Source organism: Paraphaeosphaeria sporulosa (assembly GCF_001642045.1).
Source record: "Paraphaeosphaeria sporulosa strain AP3s5-JAC2a unplaced genomic scaffold CC84scaffold_2, whole genome shotgun sequence".
Taxonomy (NCBI): Eukaryota; Fungi; Ascomycota; class Dothideomycetes; order Pleosporales; family Didymosphaeriaceae; genus Paraphaeosphaeria; species Paraphaeosphaeria sporulosa.
This window is the reverse complement of record NW_017253361.1, coordinates 3,598,385-3,621,749: the sequence shown is the minus strand read 5'-3', so window position 1 is coordinate 3,621,749 and position 23,365 is coordinate 3,598,385. Positions and strand designations below refer to the sequence as shown.

At 51.6% G+C, this 23,365-nt stretch overlaps 9 protein-coding genes across 9 annotated transcripts; 7 read left to right on the top strand and 2 right to left on the bottom strand.

Annotated features, from left to right (window-relative positions):
- Window positions 1-1,411: 1,411 nt before the first annotated feature.
- Window positions 1,412-2,147, top strand: CC84DRAFT_1256370 (uncharacterized protein). The gene is made up of 3 exons (XM_018184617.1): window positions 1,412-1,503; window positions 1,557-1,848; window positions 1,901-2,147. The coding sequence occupies exons 1-3, from the start codon at window positions 1,441-1,443 to the stop codon at window positions 1,951-1,953; spliced, it is 408 nt and encodes a 135-aa protein (XP_018040914.1). The 5' UTR covers window positions 1,412-1,440; the 3' UTR covers window positions 1,954-2,147.
- Window positions 2,148-3,132: 985 nt separating this feature from the next.
- CC84DRAFT_1256369 (uncharacterized protein) lies at window positions 3,133-4,295 on the top strand (the record flags this gene model as incomplete). Its single annotated transcript, XM_018184616.1, has 3 exons — window positions 3,133-3,226; window positions 3,311-3,609; window positions 3,652-4,295. The coding sequence occupies 3 exons, from the start codon at window positions 3,133-3,135 to the stop codon at window positions 4,132-4,134; spliced, it is 876 nt and encodes a 291-aa protein (XP_018040913.1). The 3' UTR covers window positions 4,135-4,295.
- Window positions 4,296-5,746: 1,451 nt separating this feature from the next.
- CC84DRAFT_1202976 (uncharacterized protein) lies at window positions 5,747-7,528 on the top strand (the record flags this gene model as incomplete). Its single annotated transcript, XM_018181800.1, has 3 exons — window positions 5,747-5,794; window positions 5,857-6,084; window positions 6,133-7,528. The coding sequence occupies 3 exons, from the start codon at window positions 5,747-5,749 to the stop codon at window positions 7,456-7,458; spliced, it is 1,602 nt and encodes a 533-aa protein (XP_018040912.1). The 3' UTR covers window positions 7,459-7,528.
- Window positions 7,529-8,424: 896 nt separating this feature from the next.
- CC84DRAFT_1213860 (uncharacterized protein) lies at window positions 8,425-11,560 on the top strand (the record flags this gene model as incomplete). The annotated part of the gene is made up of 4 exons (XM_018182578.1): window positions 8,425-8,604; window positions 8,663-8,767; window positions 8,964-9,058; window positions 9,082-11,560. 4 exons carry the CDS (start codon window positions 8,425-8,427, stop codon window positions 11,558-11,560), a joined length of 2,859 nt encoding a protein of 952 aa, XP_018040911.1.
- Window positions 11,561-12,671: 1,111 nt separating this feature from the next.
- Window positions 12,672-13,043, top strand: CC84DRAFT_1084111 (uncharacterized protein; the record flags this gene model as incomplete). The annotated part of the gene is made up of 1 exon (XM_018174035.1): window positions 12,672-13,043. The coding sequence occupies one exon, from the start codon at window positions 12,672-12,674 to the stop codon at window positions 13,041-13,043; it is 372 nt and encodes a 123-aa protein (XP_018040910.1).
- Window positions 13,044-14,700: 1,657 nt separating this feature from the next.
- CC84DRAFT_1161469 (Isocitrate/isopropylmalate dehydrogenase) lies at window positions 14,701-16,077 on the top strand (the record flags this gene model as incomplete). The annotated part of the gene is made up of 3 exons (XM_018177748.1): window positions 14,701-14,726; window positions 14,779-14,989; window positions 15,086-16,077. Coding segments are annotated over 3 exons (1,075 nt in total), but the record flags the coding sequence as incomplete, so codon positions are not given.
- Window positions 16,031-17,462, bottom strand: CC84DRAFT_487416 (DUF1769-domain-containing protein). Its single transcript, XM_018186478.1, has 3 exons — window positions 17,148-17,462; window positions 16,423-17,020; window positions 16,031-16,319 (listed from the first exon to the last, which is right to left on the bottom strand). The coding sequence occupies exons 1-3, from the start codon at window positions 17,302-17,304 to the stop codon at window positions 16,139-16,141; spliced, it is 936 nt and encodes a 311-aa protein (XP_018040908.1). The 5' UTR covers window positions 17,305-17,462; the 3' UTR covers window positions 16,031-16,138.
- A 163-nt stretch (window positions 17,463-17,625) lies between these two features.
- Window positions 17,626-19,198, bottom strand: CC84DRAFT_1084177 (uncharacterized protein; the record flags this gene model as incomplete). The annotated part of the gene is made up of 2 exons (XM_018174040.1): window positions 17,626-17,747; window positions 17,800-19,198. The coding sequence occupies 2 exons, from the start codon at window positions 19,196-19,198 to the stop codon at window positions 17,626-17,628; spliced, it is 1,521 nt and encodes a 506-aa protein (XP_018040907.1).
- Window positions 19,199-21,003: 1,805 nt separating this feature from the next.
- On the top strand, window positions 21,004-22,316 carry CC84DRAFT_1202972 (aromatic compound dioxygenase). Its single transcript, XM_018181799.1, has 5 exons — window positions 21,004-21,223; window positions 21,274-21,407; window positions 21,461-21,829; window positions 21,875-22,007; window positions 22,055-22,316. Exons 1-5 carry the CDS (start codon window positions 21,010-21,012, stop codon window positions 22,111-22,113), a joined length of 909 nt encoding a protein of 302 aa, XP_018040906.1. The 5' UTR covers window positions 21,004-21,009; the 3' UTR covers window positions 22,114-22,316.
- Window positions 22,317-23,365: the final 1,049 nt, after the last annotated feature.

Genomic DNA, 23,365 nt, shown 5'->3' with positions numbered 1-23,365 from the left:
CCAAGGCTACCGCTGATGAACACAAATGATGGGGACGCGGGTGTTGAGTATACTTTCGGTTGAAGTATTGGATTTGAGAATTGGAGGAGTCAAGGGTGTGTCTGAAGAGATCCCGGAGTGTGTGTAAGTGGATGCAGTGCAGGATAAATCAAGTCTTGAGACAAGGAGTGCAGGCTGCCGTGAGGAAGGACCAGGCGAAAATAGATTCAGTTCGAAAGGGTATTTTGTGCAAAATTCCTTAAAGTGCTCTTTGTGAGGAGCAGCGAAAAGCCTCGAGGAGTGAACAATAGCTTACGGTGTATTGTGTCTACGAGGCAAAATAGGTGAATCATGGCCCAAGCACTCCGCGCCCCACCAGAACACCCAGAGCGTACAATACGTGGGTGATAGGAGGAAACAACCGATAAAAGATTACTGTTACATATCTCTCATGTGGCTGATGCGAAACGTTACTACTGTGTGCTGGTAAGCAGTCGAGAGACGATGCAAGTTTCCTCGTCTACATACAACCTAGGCTAAGTTGGCTGCACAGTTGCATTTCTACAACGTTTTCACATCAATGAACTAAGACCCTGCATCTACATCTCTTCTGGCGTCGTTGAGTCCCTAGTAGTGCACAGAATAGCCAACCTGATATAGGCCATGGAGGCGCACGGTACGAACAAGTCGATTGGGGCGTAAAGAGCTTGTATGAGGGTGCGCGTCACTCGTACGGCGATTGAAACCTTCTGTATTTAGCTAAAGTATTTTCCAGCTATGCGTATCTCCGATGAAGGATGATTTTTGATCTCCGTTGCAGATGTCGGAGTAGTAGTGGTGTGAGACATCAAGTTGTGAGTCGGATGCTCGCAAAGTTGAGCTCAGACATTCTCATATGTCGGAATACTGAGCAGATTATTCCGTCATAGTTTGAACCTACGTCACCCCAGAGCATGTACACGTTGGAGGCGGGATACGTGATACTGGAAGTCACGTGACCAGCTCTTGTACATGGTAGGGGAATGTATACCGGACGTAGTAGCCTAGATAGCGCCACCCGCTCCTAGTACCGAATGCGCCTACAATTCCCGTTCGCTTTGTTGTTTTACTGTTTCTTTGTTGCTTTGTGCCCTTGCTGTCTCGGAAATATTGTTTCATATGCGGCGGCCTCACAACGTAATCAGCAGAGCCATGGTAGCCTCTTCTTTCTCGTTCACATTGCAGGCAGAGCATAAAGGTCGCACTGGAGATAGCGAGGACAGGACTGGTGCACTGTCTTTGCGTGCAAGACGAGATAACAGGGATGTTGCGGCCAGATCTCGAGAATAGGCGGGGGGCTTGGCGGTTCCCCACGTCCTAGACGTACCCCAACAAAGGCCACCATACCCATTGCACGCCTCCCACGAGTCAATTGCTCACGAAAACACCCCCAATACACCTCCCGGACACCTCCCAGTCATCATGAAGGTCGCCGTCATTCTCGCCCTGGCAACTGCCGCTGTCGCCGACATCATTAACAACGAGGTACCCCCACCATGCCGCCACACATCTACCATCCAGCTAACGTTTGGACGTAGCACCTCAAGACGGAAGTCACCAACAAGGTCGAGTGCAACCGCCCCACCAAGGCCGGCGACGGCATCCAAGTGCACTACCGCGGCACCCTCGAGAGCGACGGAAGCGAGTTCGACGCCTCGTACAACCGTGGCCAGCCGCTGGGCTTCACCGTCGGCAAGGGCCAGGTCATCAAGGGCTGGGACCAGGGCCTGCTCGACATGTGCCCCGGCGAGAAGCGCAAGCTTACCATCCAGCCTGACTGGGCGTACGGCAGCCGTGGCGCTGGCCCTATCCCCGCGAACAGCGTGTTGAGTACGTACATTGAGAGAGCCAAGTGGGTCGCACACGCACTAATGCTAAGCAGTCTTCGAGACGGAGCTTGTATCGATCGACGGTGTCAGCAAGGACGAGTTGTAGATACGGAACGTGGTGAGGCGTGAAGAGGGCACGATACCCGGATATAGCCGTGGGACGTTGGAAAACATACGGCATATGCATACGACTGATGATATGGACAAAAGAAAATGATATGAACTCGGGAGTGTGTGTGCATGACTAGTACATAACTACATACAACTTACTGGACGATACCAGTGTGCTTTTGCGCGCCCTAGGCCTTGTCCCACTTTCGTGCTGACCGATGGGTAACTCACGTCGCTAGGACGACTCTACTGATTCCCGTCGCAGCAGCTGCACACCTTTTGTCGCCATCTGTATGATTCAACTGAATGCTGTTTTGGTCTTGAGTTGCTCAACGAGTATAACAGAGGCCATTTCAATTACGAAAGAAGCATGAAAGAGCTCAGGGAAGCAGGTGGTGTCACGTGGTCCTCACACAACCTTGGAAGGTTCCGTTCTATGCAACCAGCAACTCTTCCCACCGTTACGCCTTAGTCATTCGTTGGCCGTTTCCATACTTCTCGATGACATTCTACCCTAAGAGATATGAAAGCACTCACCAAATTCTCTGCCTGTGGGGCTTGGTCTCAAAGAGCACCGATCGCAAGCCTTGATATGAAAAATAGCTGAGGACAGGCGTTTCAAGACGGCGACATTGGACGCGTTCCCGATTAATTTTCGAGTGCACATTACTTCTTGACGTAATAGAAGCTTCCTATTGTCGGTGGGGATGAATCTGTCCGCTATTATATTTTTCAACTTTCACTGGAGGTACTGTTCACCGAGTTCTTCACCCCAACCACCTCCCGAGCCGGACGACAATAGATGGGTGAGTTGATTTCGAGGCAAGAACCAGGCACAATAGCGAGCCCTCGATATATTTCCTGCGCAATGCTTGTCGTCGTCACCCAAAACCTTTCTCTCCACACACTTGCTCGTCAACTTTTCGAGCTGCATTTCTGCACTAAGAACACCGCTGCCTCAGCACACATCAATCTACGAAGCTCTTATTTCAAGCATATCCATAGAATCGCCTCCGCCGTCCATTCTCCGTCCGTTTAGCCCGTGATAACCGACAATTGGAAACGCACATCTTGTACAAATTTAGCAAACACGTCCGTCAACATCCTCAATCTTCTTTCCGAGGCGAAGGGCGAGGCTCCCGTAAATTTCACGACGACCTTCGCCGAATTCAGAATGGTATCCCCTTCCGCCGAGAAGCGTGCTGCTCAGCCTAAGCCAGAGCCTACCACCGCAGAGTCCGTCACCGAGAAGCAGGCCCCAAATAAGGGTAATCTCGAGGATTGCGACATCCCGAAGCCTCCGCATGAGACTCTGGCTGCATCCGAGTAACAGACCACACTGAAGCATGCAGACAAGAAGGATCCTTCTGAGAGTACTGATGCATACCGCAAGTTTGTGGCCGCCAATGCTGTCATTACGAAGAACAAGCAGCTCGCCAAAGCGCCGGCCAAAGCCGAAGCCGAACCGAAGACTCGTCTGGAGGTGCTTTACGCGCAACATATACGGGCTCCAAAGCGCGCGAAGGCACCTCAGGTTACTCGCAAGCCAGTCCTCGAGTTGCCGAAGAAGGTGGGTACTAAGGCTGAAGATTTGTTCAAGCAGCAGACCGATAACGTCGACGCGGAGGACTCCGACGCCTTCACAGACGCCGTGCACCTCGCGCTTATTTTCGAGCATACCACCACGGACTAGGATGCACAAGCCAAAGAAGAGGCGAGCAAGCTCACCGCATGCATTTCGAAGGGCGATCGCGACGCTCAGCTGCTCACCATCGGCATCGACAATAGTGCTGGTGGCGCGAGCAAGAAGCGCAACTACAAGAAATTCGAGATCGATGAGGACACTGACTCCGCGAAGCTGGCTAAGAAGGTGATGGCATCGTTCGTGTTTGTGGACCTGGATTTCAAGCCAAAGCCCGTCCCGCACCCGCATCCTCATGCCAAGAAAATGAAGATGGCCTGGGGCAAAGCTGCCTCTCCGCGCATGACGAAGGAGAAGGGTGACATGAAGCCAGAACATTCAGACGAGAGGACCGAGCACAGGGCCCGCAAGAAGCCGGCCAGGAAGACGGTCCCGCGTACCGCCTTGGACTACGCCTGCGGAGGCGAAGATGGAGAAGAATGTGGCGGAGGAGAAGAAGCCGGTAATGAACAAGAACCTGACGGAGGTTCTTGACAAGTCAAACGGGGAGAATCTGCCGGGTATGCGGACAAAAATTACGGCGGCGCAGAAGGACTCGCAAGGCTGCCAAGGCAGCGAAGAAGTAGGGTTTGAGGTGTAGCTGCTGGAGTTTTGGCTCGAAAGTGTGCATACGATGACATACTGAGGTACATTATCTCGGATGGATTTGTGATTGATGTGGAATTGCGCTGGACTTCGTGCTTAGTATGTGCGATAGGGACTGTAGAATTCACAGCCTCAAAAATAGTTATTACAAATACGCTCTGTTCGCATACCTTGTGGTGATTGTTCATTCACAATTAAAGGGCTTCCACAATGAGTTCCTCGCTACAACCAGCACCATTGTACGCAAACCACAGACCTAATGGAAGGTTCTCTGCGTCAACTAACAGCTATTCTGGTCTCCCAAGACCTTGCCGGAATCACAGTTTCTGAGCTGAGCACGGCTACGTGCCTCACAGCCACACTTCGTCATGACCTGTGGCTGTAATACGGTTTTGTTCCTTGGGTTTTTGTTAAATGATGAGGGGTTACAACTACCGGATGTGGCTGGTTCTGGATTCTGTTCTGCATTCCCATATTGTATTCCGATTCTGTATTTTCATTCTGTAACCCCATTCCGTATATCCGTTCTGTATAACCATTTGCATTTTCATTTGCATTATGCATCCCAGTTCTATATCCCCGTTTTATTACAGTATTTCGTACATTTTCTTTGTTAATTTATTCCTGGCAAAGGATTCCTGGTGGAAATCGTTTCAATTGTAGTGTCAAGGACCAAATAGGGGCTCCTTCTGACAATAACATAGAATTAATGAAACTAAATGATGCAAGGAACGAGTCTGATCTTGCTGCAGAGTTCGTATGAAGTTGCCTAGATGATATCACTTGCGATAAAAACAATGAACAACGACATACGCCCAGGCGAAACCTGTAGCGTGGGATCTTCACTTGATCTCAAGACTGAGTCTTGTAGTTTACGGAGCATTGTTTACAGATTCAGTAGCGCACAAAAGGTATTTTCAAGTTGTTGATCTGCACGTGGATATTGTTCGGTAGACTATCTACCAGCGCAAGGTATTCTCCTGATAGTCTTCTGCCTCTAGTCTTTGGTTCATTGTCCTTTATGTTAGCTTCATCAAAATAGCGGCTCCAGATTATTCTAAACTTGGCTTTATTCGTTATCATATACCTCAGCGACAAGGCGTCGTATACCTTTCGAACTAAGTCTTGATAACTAATGAGGGGCATTTACCTCTAGCACATCAAATCGATAGCTACAAACTTCCCCAAAGCATACAGTTCCCTTGACGTTGCCCGTTTCCGCCGGCGGTTCTGGAAATGTTCTCGTGGCACATGTGCCTCACATTCACCTCGATTTCACTAGCGCCAGGGGTCTTGGCACCGTCATTGTTCACCGCGTGCGATAGCTCTCACGCACAGCTCTGACAAGCCCCTCACCTGATTAATCTTCTCCATCTGCAAACTCTAAACGAAACACCATTTTTGCCCGGTATATCGCTGGCCCATCGTGCGACCATACCTACTTTCGAATCAACACCCACCGAGTTTTTTTTTTTAAAAAGTGCAAGCGATTGACCTGAAGATGTCTACTCGTAGAACATTCTCTTTGTCTCCGCGCCGCAGCAGCTATGTAAGTATCCGAACATCCCGTTCTTGCATGTGTTTCCAATCACATATCTAATATCAGAGCAGCCGTCGTACATGCAGCCGACGCAGGCTTCCGAGGCGCGCGCCCAAAGCGTCGTATCGCTGAAGCGCTCAAGCTCAACTCCAGCGTCAATTGAAGTGACGCCCGGCTCCATCGTATTAGCGCAAGCATCTACGGTCGCGATTGCCGTTGCCGAAGGTCCGCAGGTTCAGCAGGAGGTTGTAGTCGAGACGCTCCAGTCGTCGAAATTGTCCAATAATTACAATAGCAAGGTATATTTCCCACACATGATCCTAGAATCTCAGCTAATCTTTGATCAGGACACTTCCCACGAGTCTACCGCTCAAGTGACTGAGAAGTCCACCGTCCAACTTACTGAAGATGTCGTCCCTATTGCACCTATTGGCCCAATGGCACGCTTCGGCTCCAAATTATCTGCCACACCAATCGCTCCTACCATCGAGGTACTTCCTTCGAGTTTGAGCAGCAGCAACTCATCTAACAGTACGCAGGCTACGGACCCAACGCAGATCCCCGTGCCTCGCGCCACCGGCCAGGCCGTGAATACCATGCCTAAGAGCGTCAAGGTGACGAAGGAGGTATCCAAGAAGCGCAAGCGTCTTGAAGGCGTCGTGAAGAAGTCTTCCAAGATCCCAAACACCATCGAGCCTACGGTCGACGACGCGGACAAGAACGATACAGACAAGGAGCTAGTTACAAAGAAGCGCAAAACCCGCTCACAGGCTCCCAGCCCCGATGAGCTCCTGGAGCTGGACGCTGACGGCGACGACGAGGACGACGTAATCGTTCCTCAGCGGAAGCGCAAGGCCACGACTGTCGCCAAAGCGCGCGCAAGCAAGGCTGTCGTCGAGAAGCCGGTGTCTTCTACAAAGTCTTTGGACCCCGAGATTAACCGCATGATCAAGGCGGAGGAGAAGCGTAAGGCAGCAGCCGCGAGCGGAAACGTTTTCGCTCGCAACCCGAAGCTGCGTCGCTCTCTTGCTGATGTGACGGCGGCCTCGGCCAGGAGCCGTCCCATTTTGGGCCGCCCGACAAAGGTGGAGATGGTAGCTGCCCCAAAGAGCGCTAAGAAGATCGTCGCGGTCCCGCTCATGAAAGCCAGCTCCTCCGCCAGAATCAAGGAAGGCGCAGTCACTCATGACGGCGATGTCACCATTGCCGACCTCCGATCCATCAAGTACCTCAATGTCACGGCCAACATCCGCATGGTGCACATCGATCGCATTGTCCAATGCCCTTTGAACTACCCAAACATTCACATTGAGACCGACGAAAGCGAGCGTCCTGTCAAGGCTTACATCACCAAGATGACGGACAACGAGTTCAAGCTTGCGTTTGAGGCAGCGATTGGCCGTGATAAGGAGAAGCGCAAGCTTGACGCTAAGCTTGAGCGCCAGAACAAGGGCAAGGCCGCCGGTAGCAAGACAGCTCAGGCATCTTCAGTGCGCAAGGTTGTAGCGGGCAAAGCCACCGCTAGCAAGGTCCCAATTGCCACGAGTGCAACGAAGAAGGGAACAGCTACCAAAATCACGCCTGGCATAGGCACGGAGAAATCCCCGCTGAGCAAGGTTTTGAGGGGTCGGATCACTCGCCAGCCTCCCAAGTCTGGCCCTCGCTCATCGTGATTGGTCTGCTCTTCTTTGCATGTGTACTTGTCTTCTAATCTGTATGGCCGCTTATCCACGGATATTCTGTCTTGAGAACCTTAATATGTCATAAAAGCATTAGATTCAACTGATTTGGACGCTCAGCTCTCAGAATTCTCATGGTCGCAAGTTGCGATAGCACTTCTTCGCAGTTGTAACGACTAGTCTGTATCTTTGCCAGCAATGGTGGCTTTGTATTCAGAGAAATGGTTTCTTATAGTTTTGAATTCGAGAGTAATACTCTTATGAAATTGCTTACTCATACATACGGTTCTGACTGCAAGTGACGTAAAGTATGTTGTATTCATTTCCTGGGCGATATGATTTCTTACCACGTCTGAAGGCAGGCGTTGCAGAAATTTACAGTGGCTGAAACCTCCACAAGATCTACATACAGGTCTATCGCATGTACCAAGTTAATAATGTGTAAACTATGAAGGATATCCGTTGGGTTCCGACGGAGATGGAAGCCAGAGTCACCGCACCCACGCGGCCCGTAGCCCTTGTGAGTGCACAATCTTCATGAATGAGCGTGCACTGATGTACTTGCTCTGGGTAGCTACAGCAATCTAGATGAAACAGCCCGTAAGCACATTGTTTGGCTAGGCGTTGTGGCCGCGGCGTGTGCCTATTGTTCTCCTTGCGTGGTGACTAAGCGAGCATTCACCTCGCTTTCACCATACCCCCAAACCTCAACTTTCCGCGCCAAGACAGCTGCGGCGGCTGTCACACGCGCAGCGAGCGTCATAGCTCGCAGAGGGCGAGCCTTCAGCCTTTCTAATGCGGTCTCTCTCTGTGTCGCGCAATTGACACGCACTCAACAGTCAACCACTCAACACCCACTCAACACCTTAATTGCACGTGTGTATCGATCACACCGCTTGCTTACTACCACTTCCACATATCCCTTAATCTTCCGCACGTCTCTGTGCCCGGAAAGACAACATGTCTTTCCCGCAGCAGGAGACGCCCACCGGCTCGCGAAAGCGCGCCCGTGACGAGGCCAGCGAGCCGGGCGACGAGGAGCTCGACCATCATATTCTCAAGTACCAAGCCGCATGCTCTCCACCATCTTACTATCGCTCTGGCGGCGTCAGCATTGGCAGCAATTCAGCGGCCGCTCAGGTACGTTTTCGCTCCTCAACCTGCACGTCGTACATGAACGAAATTTGACATTGTGAAGGGCAAGTGGCGCATCCCCCCGGTCCCTCAGTCCGCCCACACAGGCTTCGCGAACTTCATATCCTCCTTCCCCAACACCATTCAACCTGCCCAGTTAGGTCACGGTGTGGGTACTACTCCAGATCGCCCTGTAGTCTTCCAAGGAGACAACGTCGTGCAGGGCGCAATCCCTCCCCTTCAGCCAATATCATCCAACACCCGATCTTTCGAGCGATTGGACGGGCAGCATTCCAGCCGGCAATGCCAAAAGTCTCACTGCCTCGTACGGTCGAGCGCTGGAGGCTTTGTTAACCATAACGCAGGAGCGGCAGCAGATCTACGGCAGCGCGCAGCACAAATATCACGTATCCCAGCAGCTGACCATCCTCACCCATTTCCAAATCGGCCTCCCTCTAGCGTAAGCTACCAACAGCTGGATAGGAGTGGAGGACATCCAGCACATACGGCATTCGGTTCCAATGGCCTACCTCCTGTCCAGCAACAAAAGTACCAGGCTAGCAATTTAGTTCCGAACCAGCCATACCAGCAGGCGCTACCAAACCAGGCCTCGACTCCAGCCCAGCCTCAGATGTATCAACCTACAAGAGCAGAGGCAGACTGGTATAACACAGCGTCACACCAGCTTGCCCACCCGATCTCTTACGTACCCCGCATACCCTACCGCTATGCTATGAAACGCAGTGATTGTAATACACTGCTCTTCCCGTACGATGTCTTGAACCTTCGACACCTTGAGCCTAAAGAGCGATACATTGCGTACGCCAGGTATAGCAATGCCCTCAAAGCCATTTATGGCCAGGCCCCGGTTAGACTAGAGACGAAAGTTGCTTTCCAACAGTGGTTGACGAACGAGTCACGCGTCCTACGGGACAACGAAGGCCTAAACTACCAATACCGTCAGGAGCAAGGGGATTTAGTAGCGTGGAAGCAGGCTCGCACTCATGAGTACAGTCTTGCACAGTTAGGCCTGAGCCATGCCAATGTCCCCATCACTATCGCTGACCCTCAACTTATGGGTCACCAATTGTCATATGCTCAATGCGTCCCTCTTCCCTCGCAAGTCCCACCGGGAGCCGATCCTGGCACTTCCCCAAACATCATCATGCCAAATGTCAACAAAGTCTCATACCAAGCTGCAGCTGGTCCTGAAAACAGGTACTCATCTCCTGAACCATCTCGAGGCAAAGCCAGGCAGGAGTTGGCGCCTCCAAATACCGATTACAGTCCTCCAGCGGCAGCAGGCGCCAATCAGCAATCTGCAACCTCACGCGGCACCCTGCCCAATGGTTCGCCTGCTTCCATGGGCTACCAGACATCGACAGCAGCTCTGCCTACCACAGTCACACCCGAGCAGCGACAGCAGTCATCGGTCCAGAACCACGAGCAAGGCGGATCCGCCTACGGGATCACATCGTCTACTCCAATTGTGATCGACGACGATGAGCCAGATCAACTCACTTCTAGCTACGCTCAATATTCAATGATCCTGAATGCAGCAATAAAGCGACGTCGCTCAGATGAGCAAGGTAGAGTGGCCAAGGTTGCTCGAACCGCCTCGTACACCAAGCCGATCGACCTCACCAACGATAGCGACGAGGCTGCGACCTCACCTTCACTTCATGCACCGTCTGCTGCACCTGAAGCTTCATCTATCGCGTCAATTGCTCTTGCTCCAGTTCGCCAGACCTTTGCGAATTCTGAGAACATGAAGGAGTTTGAGTCGTTCAAGAGAGTCTGGGACCAGGAGAAGCAGCAGGTAATTAGCGTTGGGAAACGTATTAATAGCCTTCCTGAGACGCTCCGCAATCGCGTTACCAATCGCGAGTTCGATCACAAGGACGCCTGGCTGGCCTTCACTGCAAAACTTCAGACAGAAGAGCGAACGAGACGCAAAATCGAAAGTGCTAGGCGTGATAAGCAGGAGAGGGATGAGAAGCGGATTGCACAGCAAGAAAGGGACGCTCAGATTAAGAAGGACGAGAAAGCGAAAACAAAAGCAGAGAAAGAGCGTCAGAAGCGGAAGGAAGCTGAACAGAAAGCACGACAAGAGCAGCGCCGCTTGCAACGCGAGGCGAAGCACAAGGAGGAAGAAGAAAGGGCTGCACAAGCTCAAAAGGAGCAAGAAGAGCGTAAGGCTTCTGCCAAAGAGAAAGAGACACGAGAATTGGCTGAGCTTTTGGAATCGGGTCTCGACGACGAGACCCAGGATGTAGTCTCTTCGAACGGTCATTCCACCGAAGTCATCTCTGTTGGCGACGATGAGCCTGGAGAGCAGGGCAGTCTTGCCAGTGACGATAAAATGAGTGAGCAGGGAACCTCGGTCTATCTACACGGCACCTCAACAGAGACCACTTCTCGTGGTGATGAATACGAGGCCGACCTAGACTCGCTGTTTGAGGAAGAGGACAATATCGAGCTTGAAAGTCTTTTCGATGAGGAAGAGGGTGGTGTTAATACGCCTGGTACCTCCCTTGAAGACGACGAAATGACTTCAGCGATAGCCGCCGCCGGGACCTCCGAAACAGTGGGCTTGAAAAAATCGAGGACTGGTTTGTCAACCGAGCAGGAGTCTGTCCAGGACGAGTATTCCGACACTGAGATCCCCATCAAAGAGGTCTTGGAAGAGCCAATCGCAGAAGACCGCGATGGCGAAGAGGACGACAGTGATGACGAAGAGGAAGACCCGGAGATGATGGGCATCAAAGCCCAGTTGCGAGCTCTGGACGAAGAGATCGCAAGAATTGCCATCCACCTCTCGTCAGCCAATAAAATGTTTAAGGCCAGAGCTCAGAAGACGATCGACAGCCTGCTCGAGAAAAAGCGCTCTTTAGAAAACGAGATCGCCAGGCTTATGGAGAACAAGAAGATGGCCCAAGTCGAGGACGAAGGCGGATTGTAATTTCTCTGTGGTTTTATCAGAAACCCAACGAAAATGCGCAAATTCGCAGTAGCCAACCACATTTGGTAAGTAAAACATGTAGCATTTTCTTTAAAACGGTTACTAATAAAAGAAAGGTTCCCCGCACTCCGCATTACGCTCGATATATTTGCAAAAGATTTGTTGCGGCGACGTCGGAATCCGATTGTCACACCTTCTGTTCTTATTCGTCCAATTGACATAACTGCGATTAAAGGGCGCCCTACCAAGTTGCTCAAATCCATTGCGGGGCATGCGCATGGAACAGAACGCACCCCAAGCGCTCGACCAACTTTCCGTGTGAGCCATTTCTGGATTGAATTCCGTATCTGATCTCGGTATTGGAGATTTCTGTACTTATAGAATGTGTGTATTTGGTTTCTGTATTGGGATTGTATGTGGCTTCTGTACTTGGGGTGGATGGATTTGGCTTTTGTACTGGGGGATGGGTGGATTTGACCTATGTATTGGGGATGTCAGTAGATTTTTGTATGTATCTGAAATTTGCAGGACATAGGTGAGCTATCAGAGCGTTGGATGGCGTTATGGCAGAAATTCTCTGAAGGCGAATACTCTGAATTTCCTTGGCTTCAGAGAATCGAGGGTGCAGTCTTGGACACCGAACTCCTTATCCATCAGCCGTTTGGCAAACTGTGGATTGGTAAATGCTGAACAGTTGCCATATTCACACGGCCGACTTTACACTAGTGATTACGTTTCGTCCGTCGCACAATAATTCCAGCCTAAGAAATTTCCTGGCAATTATGATGGGAGATGCTCATTGTAAGAAAGGTCATTCAGGTTCTTGCACCAGGCGTCGCTGCATCATGGACCAGACCTCCGTATCAGCGGCGCATCACACTCGCTGGTGCCATTTGTCTGTCACTGCACCTCATGGTGGTCTAACCCCAGAGCTACGGCCATCTCGGGAGGCTTCTTGGTGCTCCTCGTACCTACCGTGCCGGAGGCACGATTTTCCAAGATCTAGAAAATAAATCACAACGGGTCCACAAGCAGATGGCAAAGGAAGGTCGCGCCGTTGCGAAGAACGTTAGAGAATAATGAGAATGGTGTGCCGGAGGCCAGGGTGTAGATGGCGCGCTATGGCGCGCTGCTCATCCCCATCAGCTTGGTCTGGTTCGCCTGGTCGAGCCATTTTATGGTGCTTTGGATTGTGCCCATCATCGCATCTTTGTTGTTTGGGACTGGCATTCACATCATCATCTTGAGTATCCCGAACTACTTGATTGATGCCTACCAAGTTCATTCTGGTTCGGCATTTGCCAGTACGATTCAAGTTGGAAACCTGATTGGAGGAGGAGTTTCTATGTTTGTTACACAATTGTATACGAAATTGGGGAATGAGTGGGCTTCAAGTCTGCTGGGGTTCATTGCGATGCTGTTGGTGCTAATTCCATGGATTCTCTTCTATACACGATATGTCATCAGGAAGCGCATCCCATGAGCCTCAGAATATCTAGACCAGGAAAAAGATGTTCCTCATTGGTGTCAAATTTCAAATTGCATCCGACAGTAGAAAAGCTCATGACCACATAAGACATGGCCTGCCAAGGAACAGATAAGCAAGAATGATGCAGATGCGTACATGCATTACAGTCCAGTGATCCATCAAAAATGTATGTGTAGTCAGGTCACCTTGATAAAAGCCATAAAAATACATGTAGGTCGTTGCGCCTTGGATCTCGATACCCTCATGCACATATATGTATCAGCGTCCTGGCGTGGATAGATTGGCCAAGTTTCAGGGTCGCAAGCGGACTGAGTGACGCTCGATGGGATTGCCCGGGTGACGTTCTTAAGTAGTCCAGAACGTAATCATAGAACTATCGGGCCAGCCGTAGAATATGAAGATTGACTCGTTGAGATTACTCTACACGTAGAGCTGGGTGTAGGTACAAGTGAATTTGGAGGTTCCTGGATAGGACGAAGATTTTTCTCACGAAGATATGTCAGTAAAGTTTATCCCACTGAGATTTCCACATCATCGATACAGTGAAGACATGCGAATTGATCCAAAAGTTAATGCTCAAATACAGAAAACCCAACAACGCTTGGAATGCTGATTCTGGCAACTCGTTCCGATTGACTTCCTTCTACGCAAAAAATCTCCAGATATCTTGCAGAAACACACAATTACCTTCATGCCTTTACGTTCGTTACTGTTGCGCCGCTGCACCTATAATACAGAGAAGCGGACGCATATCTAGCGTTACAAACGCATCGAGCGGCGAGAGCCATTGAAGCTAGGGAGTTACGGATGTCAAGTCCAGAATGTGAGTTATTGGACAGGATATATACAGTCCGTATCCCGTGTGTTCATAGGGCATGAAAAATGCTTTGCCTTCCTCAATGGCCAATCGATGGAGTCGGGAAGCCCTGGCGTGACTCGGCAGATGAGGTTTCTCGAAGTCAAAGTCGGAGAGCGTTTGGAACCTACTCTTGTAGTCTAGTTTCACTGTGCTTGCATTCTGTGTGTAGGCTGCGGGTCTCTCTCAGTCAAGGTCCAAGGATCGTACTTGTCGAGAGTTTCGTATCCACTGGTATGTAAATTAGTCTAGTGATAGGCTATGGTCATTGCTAGACGTGTTGACGATGCATCTGTCATCAGGACTTGTTCTGAGAGGGTTCCGCTAGCTTGCTTATACGGTTCATTGGACTGATTTACAGAACTGATATACAATTGGTGCAGGATGGGGAATCGAGCATTTATTCTAGACGGACTACGTCTGTATGTATTTATAATAAGCAATCTGTCGCACCATCGATACCCCGTTGCAGACACTGCCACTAGGGCCTGTGACGAAGGACTTCAAGGGCGACCGTTGAAATTAAGAGATTATAGATCAGGGCAATGAGGTTGTGAATGCGAGTCATCTCACTATCGTTACACACATTCTTAGGAGAAGGTACTATTCCTGGGATAGAGAAATGAGGGGCAATAGTAACAAAAAGGCAAATGTAGTTGACACCTCCACGGTGATGAACGTCCTATTGGCACTAACCCCACAACAGCTAGCCTCCCTCCTCCGAGTTTCGGCATCCAATCACCCCATCTATCCCAAATTTCCCCAGTCACAACTCCACCCTCCATCCATTGCAGAAATGGCAGCCCGCACCCTCCGCATAGGTACCCCGCCTCAACTGCGGACTCATGAAATTATATGCTAACAAATGACCAGGCCTCATTCCCGGCGATGGCATCGGCCGTGAAGTTATTCCCGCAGGACGCCGCATCCTCGAAGCTCTGCCCTCGTCGTTCGGCCTGAAGTTCAGCTTCTCGCACCATGAAGCTGGTTTCGAGACGTTTCAGAAGCGGGGAAAGGCACTGCCTGACGAGACTGTTGAGGCGCTCAAGAGCGACTGCGATGGCGCGCTGTTCGGTGCTGTGTCGTATGTTGCCCATCTCCACCTACAACCCGCAATTGAGTCTGCACGCGACACATGTTGCATTGTTTGGAAGGTCTTAGAGGCTAATTGATAGCTCAGATCCCCCTCAACCAAAGTAGAAGGCTACTCCTCCCCCATTGTTGCCCTCCGCAAGCGTCTCGCCCTCTACGCCAATGTGCGCCCCGTCAAGAGCACACGCTCCGCCGCCCGCCCCGTTGACCTAGTCATTGTGCGCGAAAACACCGAAGACCTTTACGTCAAGGAGGAAAAGACGTACAACGCGCCCGACGGCTCGCGCATCGCCGAGGCCATCAAGCGCATCTCGGAAACGGCGTCCTCCAACATCGCCGCCATGGCTGGCGACATTGCGCTGCGCCGCCAGCGCGTACGCGAGAGCGGCCTCGCCAGCATACACAACCGCGGCATGGTCACTATCACGCACAAGTCGAATGTGCTGTCCCAGACCGACGGCCTGTTCAGGGAGGTCAGCAGGAAGGTGCTCGGCGCAGATAAGTACCAGATGCTGGAGATTGAGGAGCAAATTGTGGATTCTATGGTATACAAGCTGTTCCGCCAGCCGGGAGACTACGATGTCATTGTCGCGCCGAATCTGTACGGAGACATCCTGTCCGACGGTGCTGCCGCGTTGGTCGGTTCCCTGGGCCTGGTGCCCTCCGCGAACGTGGGCAAGGATTTCGTTATCGGCGAGCCGTGCCACGGTAGCGCGCCTGACATCGAGGGCCGGGGCATCGCGAATCCCATCGCAACGATCCGGTCTACGGCGCTCATGCTGGAGTTTCAGGGTGAGGAGCGCGCCGCAGCAAAGATCTACGAGGCCGTCGACGCGAACCTCGAGGAGGGCCGTCTCCTGACGCCCGACATGGGCGGCACAGCTACCACCGAGGAGGTCATCGAGGACGTGTGCAGGAGGTTGTAAATCTATGTTGGATATTATAGAAAGAGAGGAGATACTTGTACCAGGCTAGATACCATGCATGTAAAAGCGTCGTCTAATGCGGTCTGATGTTACCGTATGCACATTGAAGCAACGCAACCCACCGTGTCCGTCCGTACCCAAATCTAGAGTGCAATGCAACTCCGCTGCCAGACCCTATAGTAAACGCCGTGCTATGATTAGACTGCGGCCAACGCCTAGTCCAGCTCGTCGTCGTTCTCCGCAGCCTTCGCTTCGGTTCTATCTCCGCCATGCACCTTCTTCACCAAATCCTCCGCGCTTTCTATGCCAATCTCCTTCTTCGCCTCCTCAGTCGGGATGAGCTGGAAGATGACGACAAACAGCTCGGTATTCGTGCTTCGGTCCTTGAGGACGTATCTAAGAGAGTGCGTACTACGTTAGTCAGACCGCGAACCACCCTAATCAAAGTGCCTCATGTATGGCCGAGGCGAGTAGCGGAGAGGAGTATTGTATTACTCACCGAAGCGGCTGGCCATCCCAGTGTCCGATAATCGATATCGCAGGCAGTCCGTACCCAATCTTAAGCGCGAACTCATTGAAGTCGACGTATGGGTTGAAGAAATCGCACTTGTATTCGCGCCCCTCTTCGAAAGTGAAGTCGGTCCGCTTTGTCTCGTTGAGGAAGTGCTTCTGGCGCTGCGCGGTTGCGGCGGGGATACTGTGCTTGGAGCGCACCTCGACGCCGTCGCCTTCAGCGCCTTCCTCGTATACCACTACTTTGCCCTCTGTCTCCTCGCCTGCGTCAGGCGCATGTGGAGGGTTGTTGCCTATCCGCAGGACGTTGATCGAGGAGAGCAGTGCGCCGTAGAGGTACGGGTTGTCGCCGTACACATCACCATCAAGCCCAGGGTCTATCCACCACTTCACGATGCCGAAAGCCTTGTCGAAGAGCGGCGGCAGGCGGTCGCGGATTGGGTGTTCGAAGTCGTTTCCAAAGACAAGGTCTTTGCCCGTTATGGAGCGTTTAGGTGTGAAGGCGAAAGAGATGGAGTAGCGGTCGTAGGGATGTTGCGGGGTGGAGAAATATGGCGATGTTGAGGGCGAGCCTTCTGGCAAACCTATAAGGTACGTCTTAGTATGTTCGGTAAGACGTTGTGTGTACGCGCGAATTGGGATGCCTGAGTACCATGCGCGAGCTGGTTAAATCCTGTCGCGTGCTGCGATGGGATCTTAGAAAGTACGTACCCCGGTAGTCCTTGATGCGCACATGTATGCGCGCATCAATATGCTCTGATGAGATATTCACATGCTTCTCTGTGTTCACGTGTACATCCTCGTGTTTGGACGTGTCGTATGTCGCGCCCGCGGTAACCTTCAATATGTATTGTTCGTGGTGGGCCATCGTGGGGCGAAAGATCTTTCCTTGTCGCCGAATAGTATGGGACAGACTATTTAGGACGTTTGAAAAGGGGGGCTTAGTATGTTTGTGACTGAAACACAGGCCGACAATGCGGTTGTTTGCCCCTCTACAAATTTGTTGACGATCACGATGACGTTCGGAGGGTCTGTCGGCGGAAGGAGCGCTCAAAGCGCAGGGTTCTCCACACGCTAAGCCTGTTCGGGCATTATAGCAAAAAAAGATGGAAGGTGCTATTGACCAATACAAAAACAGTGAAGCTACAAATCTGCCTATATTTTTCAATCGGGTATTACAACCGTGACCTCATATCGTCGTGAACTCATCCAGATCTACGCGCTGATAAAACGAAACATGACCGAAAGTCTCCCAGTACTGCGCGAGACGATCGTGTGAAATCATGATGAGCTGAGATGTCATGTAGTCGTCTGGATATTATTAGCACCGTTTACTTGCATTAGGAAAACTCATTCGCCTCACCATCTCTGAATCCTCTTGCAGCGATGTGGCCAACACTTTTGACGATACGAGCTCCCTTGAACAGCTCCTCTTCTGCAACTCGAATCAACCCGCTAGGACCAATTTCTGGCGCAATGAAGGTGTATTCTCCTCGTGGTATGTTCGGGTCTCCGGTGAGTTTTACGGCCTCAAGTCGACCTCGGTAGATGACCTCGTCGCTGTCGTTGTGTTGATCCTCCATCAATTGGGCTGGTGCATGTATTGGCGACGCATGTAAAGTGGAAATGCTATCACCCATGCTCGTAGCTTCTTGGCCAGCAGCCATGTTTTCCTCTGGAACGGCATCATTATCATCCCAACCGTCTGCATCCCACTCTTCTTGGACGCTTGGTGCTGTACTCCACGAGTCGCCACTGCTGACACTACCCTCACGTTCTGCTGCTCGCAAGACCAACTCTGCACGTTCTGGCAGGGGTCTGGGTTCGTCTGGTTGCATTACCACCAGGAATTCGCATCCATGACCCGCGTAGTCCCCGCACCATATTCCTTGCCAAGGCTTCTGTGGAGTGGGCGTGTAACTCTCCGCAGGCAGCGTGCCCCATGTGGTTACGTCTTCTCCCACACGCATGCTAATCCCATGCGGCCGTGACGAGAACTCCATCCATCTTCTCAACCTAAAGCTCGCGGAAGACATTTCCGAGATACGTGACGGCCGGTGGGCGACATCGCGAAAGTGGCTCGGCGATTCATTCAGCGTGCGGACCGGACTCGGTATCGTAAGCGGCGGCCAAACAGGCGTATTCCGTGTGGTAGCTTGGTTGGGCCATGCCCTCGTCAGTATAAGCTGAGAGTGTATTCCAGAGTTAGGTCGGGGTAAATCATCAACAAAGTTCATAGGAACTTCTTGCGTCAGGCGATGGCCAGCGTCTCCAACCGCCACCTCATAACTTCGAGCATCCAAGCGAATCACTGGGGCATTGAGATCCAGCCTGATGCGGGGATTGAAGGTGTGTATAATCGCGTGTGGGTTCCAAGACCACGTCTTGAAGGTAGGTTGACGCCGCTCCGCAACGAGTGCATATCCTTCGATGGCATTTAGTCGATGATCATATCTGGCTACTATGAGCTTTCCTGTATGTAGCGTGTCTGAAAACCAGATCTGATTCTGTGCGATGAACCAGTAGGGGTGGTGTAGCTTGAACAGCTCGCGCCAAGTCAAGCCATTAGGCTTAGGCACTTCATAACCCGGTACGTGGCTCTGAACAAACGGCTGGTACAGCGTGTCCTGCCGGGAGTGTTCAAGAAAAGCATGGTTTACCAATCCCACTCTCACCAAATCAGTTAATGGTAAGAAAGTAAGGATGTGGTGGATGAGCTCTGATGGGAGTGTGGAGATCGAAGGAGGTGCGTGTTCAGCCATGGCGAAAGAGAGTGGTTCTGGTCGGGTATTTATCGAAAGCCACCGGTTGTGTGTAGATGTACTTCGAAACAGGAGGTTCAGCGCGGGATCGTGAGTAGCAGTACAAAGCGCTCTTCAGCCGTCAACCCCGCAAAGCGCGACCTATTACCGACTTGTCCACGAGGACAAACAAACCCCAAGCATGTGGAGAAGCGCTTGTCAGGTGAAAGCGAACCTTGGCTGTTGATGCTATCTGCTGGGAGGCTGTGGCACCTTCCAGATAACGCCTAGCAAAAACACGCCTGGTACTCAAGATAGACGACCGACCACAATTTCGGAGCTCGACGCTCTGGAAGTGAACTGCACCTGCTGTTTTTGATATTGGAAGTCCTGCCGTTTGGGACAGATTGCCAGCCGATTGCGATATCGGGACGATTATAATGATGTGAAGCAGGGTTGTTATGCAACTAAATATATCTCCGAACCCAGGACTGGGTCGATGCAGGCTTTTGTATTGCGGATGGTGAATGGAGGAGGGTCGACGGACGGCTCGGCATGCGACGAGGATGTTGAGTGAGGTTGGTGAGCTGATGTCCTCGGTCTTGGTGTTGATGTCGCCTCCATTGTTGCACGGGCCATGACCGACGCCGGCGCTAGGAACTGTGGGGAAGAGCAAAGGACATAACATCACATCTTGGTGAGCATTTTATTGCCAGACCTAAGATCGTTGTTTCCCAGAATCGTTTCCCCTTATCAGTATCACGGGCTGTACACTGAAGCACGCAATTATCCTGTCGACGATGATACGACGATAGTCGGATGTGGAGCCGACCGAGACGCGTGACCCACGCAAGTAGACACCGTCTGCATCAGGCAACTGGGGTTTGGTCCGATCACACCGTCTCCAATAATCACTATCATAACGCTGTCGCCGCGTTTCATACACACACATAAATGGCACCTGCCAACAAAGGACAACACCCGCGGGCCTGGCCGTCAAGAGGTTCGGGTCGTGGTCTCCACATGTCAGTTACAGCTCCCAGTGCCCTCGCACCGATAGGACCAAGGGCTTCATAGCGATACTCCAGGGGAAATTATCTATCGGACTCAGGCGATAACTTTCGAGCTGGGATTTTGAACTGCTATCACGTTCACTCCAGCACTCTATTCACCTGGCAGGTGCGGCATGTTACCTGGTTTGAAGTCAAGATAGGCTGCTGCACGGGTATTTTCAGGCGACATGCAGCCCTTTCTACTCTAACTTCAGGCCAAATGTAAACTAGAATGACGATTAGATGGTAGTAGTCATTGATCCCCTTTTTCCTCGACCTCAGTCTTTCTGGGTCCCGAAATCTGGGCAGCTGGCGCCAGTGCTCATTTCTGCCACATTCTTGACAGAAATCGGCCAAGAGCACGCCCATATAGATGATTTACTGGAGGCAAGGCGATGTGCGTGTTGGTTTCCAATGAGTCTTTCGTGGTTCTCGACAACGTATCGTGGATCCGTTTGCAACACAACTGCGTGTCAAACCCGTGGCGTTATACGGGCTCTTCTGACATATACAAACTACTCAAGCAGCAATGCAGGGTTCGTGCTGGTGTGTTCAGAGCAAGAGAAGGAAGCCCCGCGACATTCACCTCAGGAAGCACTTAGAGCACGTGCCTTCGGCCGTATTCGACGCTGACCCATATCCCACTATACAATCTACAAAACACACTGTGTGTCTTCTTCAGTCGCTCTCACAACCTAGTCAACTGATACCACCTCGTATATCCAAGCCGGAACAATCGTCAGCACAATGTTACTCTCCAAAATATTCCGACTCGCCGTTATGGCCGCGACGGCAGTGGGTGTTTCCGCACACACGCAGCGCACACCCGCGGAGATGATCGAGTATCACCAAAAAGTCGCGCGTGACGCCAAAGCGCTGACCAAATGCCTTGACACCCCGGGTCTGAAGGAGCTCAACACTCGCTTCATCGCACAGCGTCGCGAGTCTTTCCACCGTCTGCGCAAGGCTCGCGGTATCGATTTCCAGCCCCGTGGTAAGCAAAGCTATGCTGTTATCCCGCGAAACCTACTTATCGCATCGCAGACAAAGCAGCTCTCGAGAAGTGGCACAACATCAACCATGACCAGACCGCTAGCGGTAAAGGCAATGACTACAAGAATGACGGCAAGCTCTTTGAGGTCGATGGGAACGACCCAGACAATAAAGTGAAGCCTTCCGTGTGCATTCTTACTCCCGAGAACGTTTGGGTCCGTTCTGGACCGACCGTGAGGCCTACCGTCAAGATATTCGTGGGGACCAGAAGGGTATCTACCAGCGCCTGGCACTTCAGATCATCGACGTTACCACGTGCAAGCCTCTCAGCGGCGCCCGTGTCGATGTCTGGCAGGTCAACGCCGATGGGAAATACGCGAAGCAGGTCCGAGACGATGGTGGGGGCGATGTACACTGGTTGACTGGAGCTCAATCGACTTCTTCGTGGGGCACAGTAGCCTTCGATACCATCTTCCCTGGCCACTACACCGACCGCGCTGTTCATACCCATCTTGCCGTCCGGGCCAATGAGAAGTTCAATGATCCCGACGGCTTCGTGCACACGGGCCATATCTTCTACGATGAGTACCCGCGCGAGGAGATCGAGGTATGTAAATCTCGCGGTATATTGCACTTTTCTAACCCAGAACAGAAAACCGCACCCTATAAGAGCAACACGCAGAAGCTGGTCCTCACCATAGACGATGCGTGGGCTCGGGCAGTAGCCACTGAGAAGGTTGATCCGTTCGCACATTGGGCCTGGCTCGATGATGGAAATCATCAGGGTATGTATTGACTGGTGTGCACTTGGATGCGTTCTAACATCATGCAGCGGGGATCGTAACTTGGACGACTGTAGGTGTGAACTCATCTGCTCACATCTCAACTTGAATGGAAACGCTTGGGCTCTGGTTAACTAATTGGTTCATCGTTACCTCAATATCCGCTAACTATATGTGGACGAATACATAGATGGGACCAAGATGAGCGAAGTCGTCAGCCGACTACTTTGTCGTGCTCGGCTATAAACTGGCGGCTGTTCAGCTAGGTATGTATGCATCGAAGCGAATACACCAGAGGCCCGTGGATCCAGCCGTGCAACAAATGAGGTAACATGAACCTCGGGTTTTACGTTACTTCTCGATACAGCGATCATGCGTGCTCATATAAGAAGGTGAGAAAGGCGATATAACGATGTGCAGAAGACTGTGATCGGTGTATCCAGGCTTGTCTGTTCTTCTATGCTGTGGAGCGATCTGCACATAATGCACCCGCTGTGTGGCTGAGCATGACCGGTCAGATAGGCACAATCCTTCCCTGCTCATTCCGCCGCCCATCACTCATTAGTGTGTGTAGATTGTCTTGAATCAAGTCGATTTGTGCATAGTTGTGAGGAATTGGGGTGGACGGCGGTGTTAAAACAGCGGATGTCAAAGCGACAAAACTATAACAGGAGACCGTATAGAAATGGCTTGGACCTACCGTCACAAGTCACTCATAGTTCCAGCAGGGAGATCCTCAGCTGTAATTTTTGATATTTTTTCACCTGTCTAACACCCTCTTCCAGCCAACAAGTGTCTTCTAGCCTCTATGCCTCTCCAGATCAGGCCCATGTATACATATACCGCTCCCGTTTAGCCCGTGTCCCTCTCCATTTCTGGGTCTTAGAAGCTGCGCAGTCCGCACGCCTACAATTTCTCACACTACAATCCATCTTCATCCTTTTCCGCCACCAGTGTCGTTGTACCGATTTGCACATGGCTAGCTGCGATGCTTCCTTGCGAAATTGAAGCCCTTGTCGGGGTCATCGTCAGCCCACTTGACGCCCTTGAGTATTTCAAGCACCTTCCCATTGTCCACCGACTCCGCCAATGCCAACATAACGCTATCCTTCGCGTTCGCTGTGGCCACCTGAGCTCTTCCGTCCTGACCTATGTAATCAGCGCCCGGACCCCAACCAGCACAATGGCCGTTCCAGAGAGGCGGAATTAGTGATAGCAATTGTCGATGTTGGGATAACCTCCACCGCCGGTAACGTTGAAGAGGGTGTCATAAATCTCTGTACTACATGACAATGCTGCCGAAATTCAAAGCTGGGGCGCACGCGACAATGCCATCGAAGGGTTCGGGGTCAGCCTGGGCG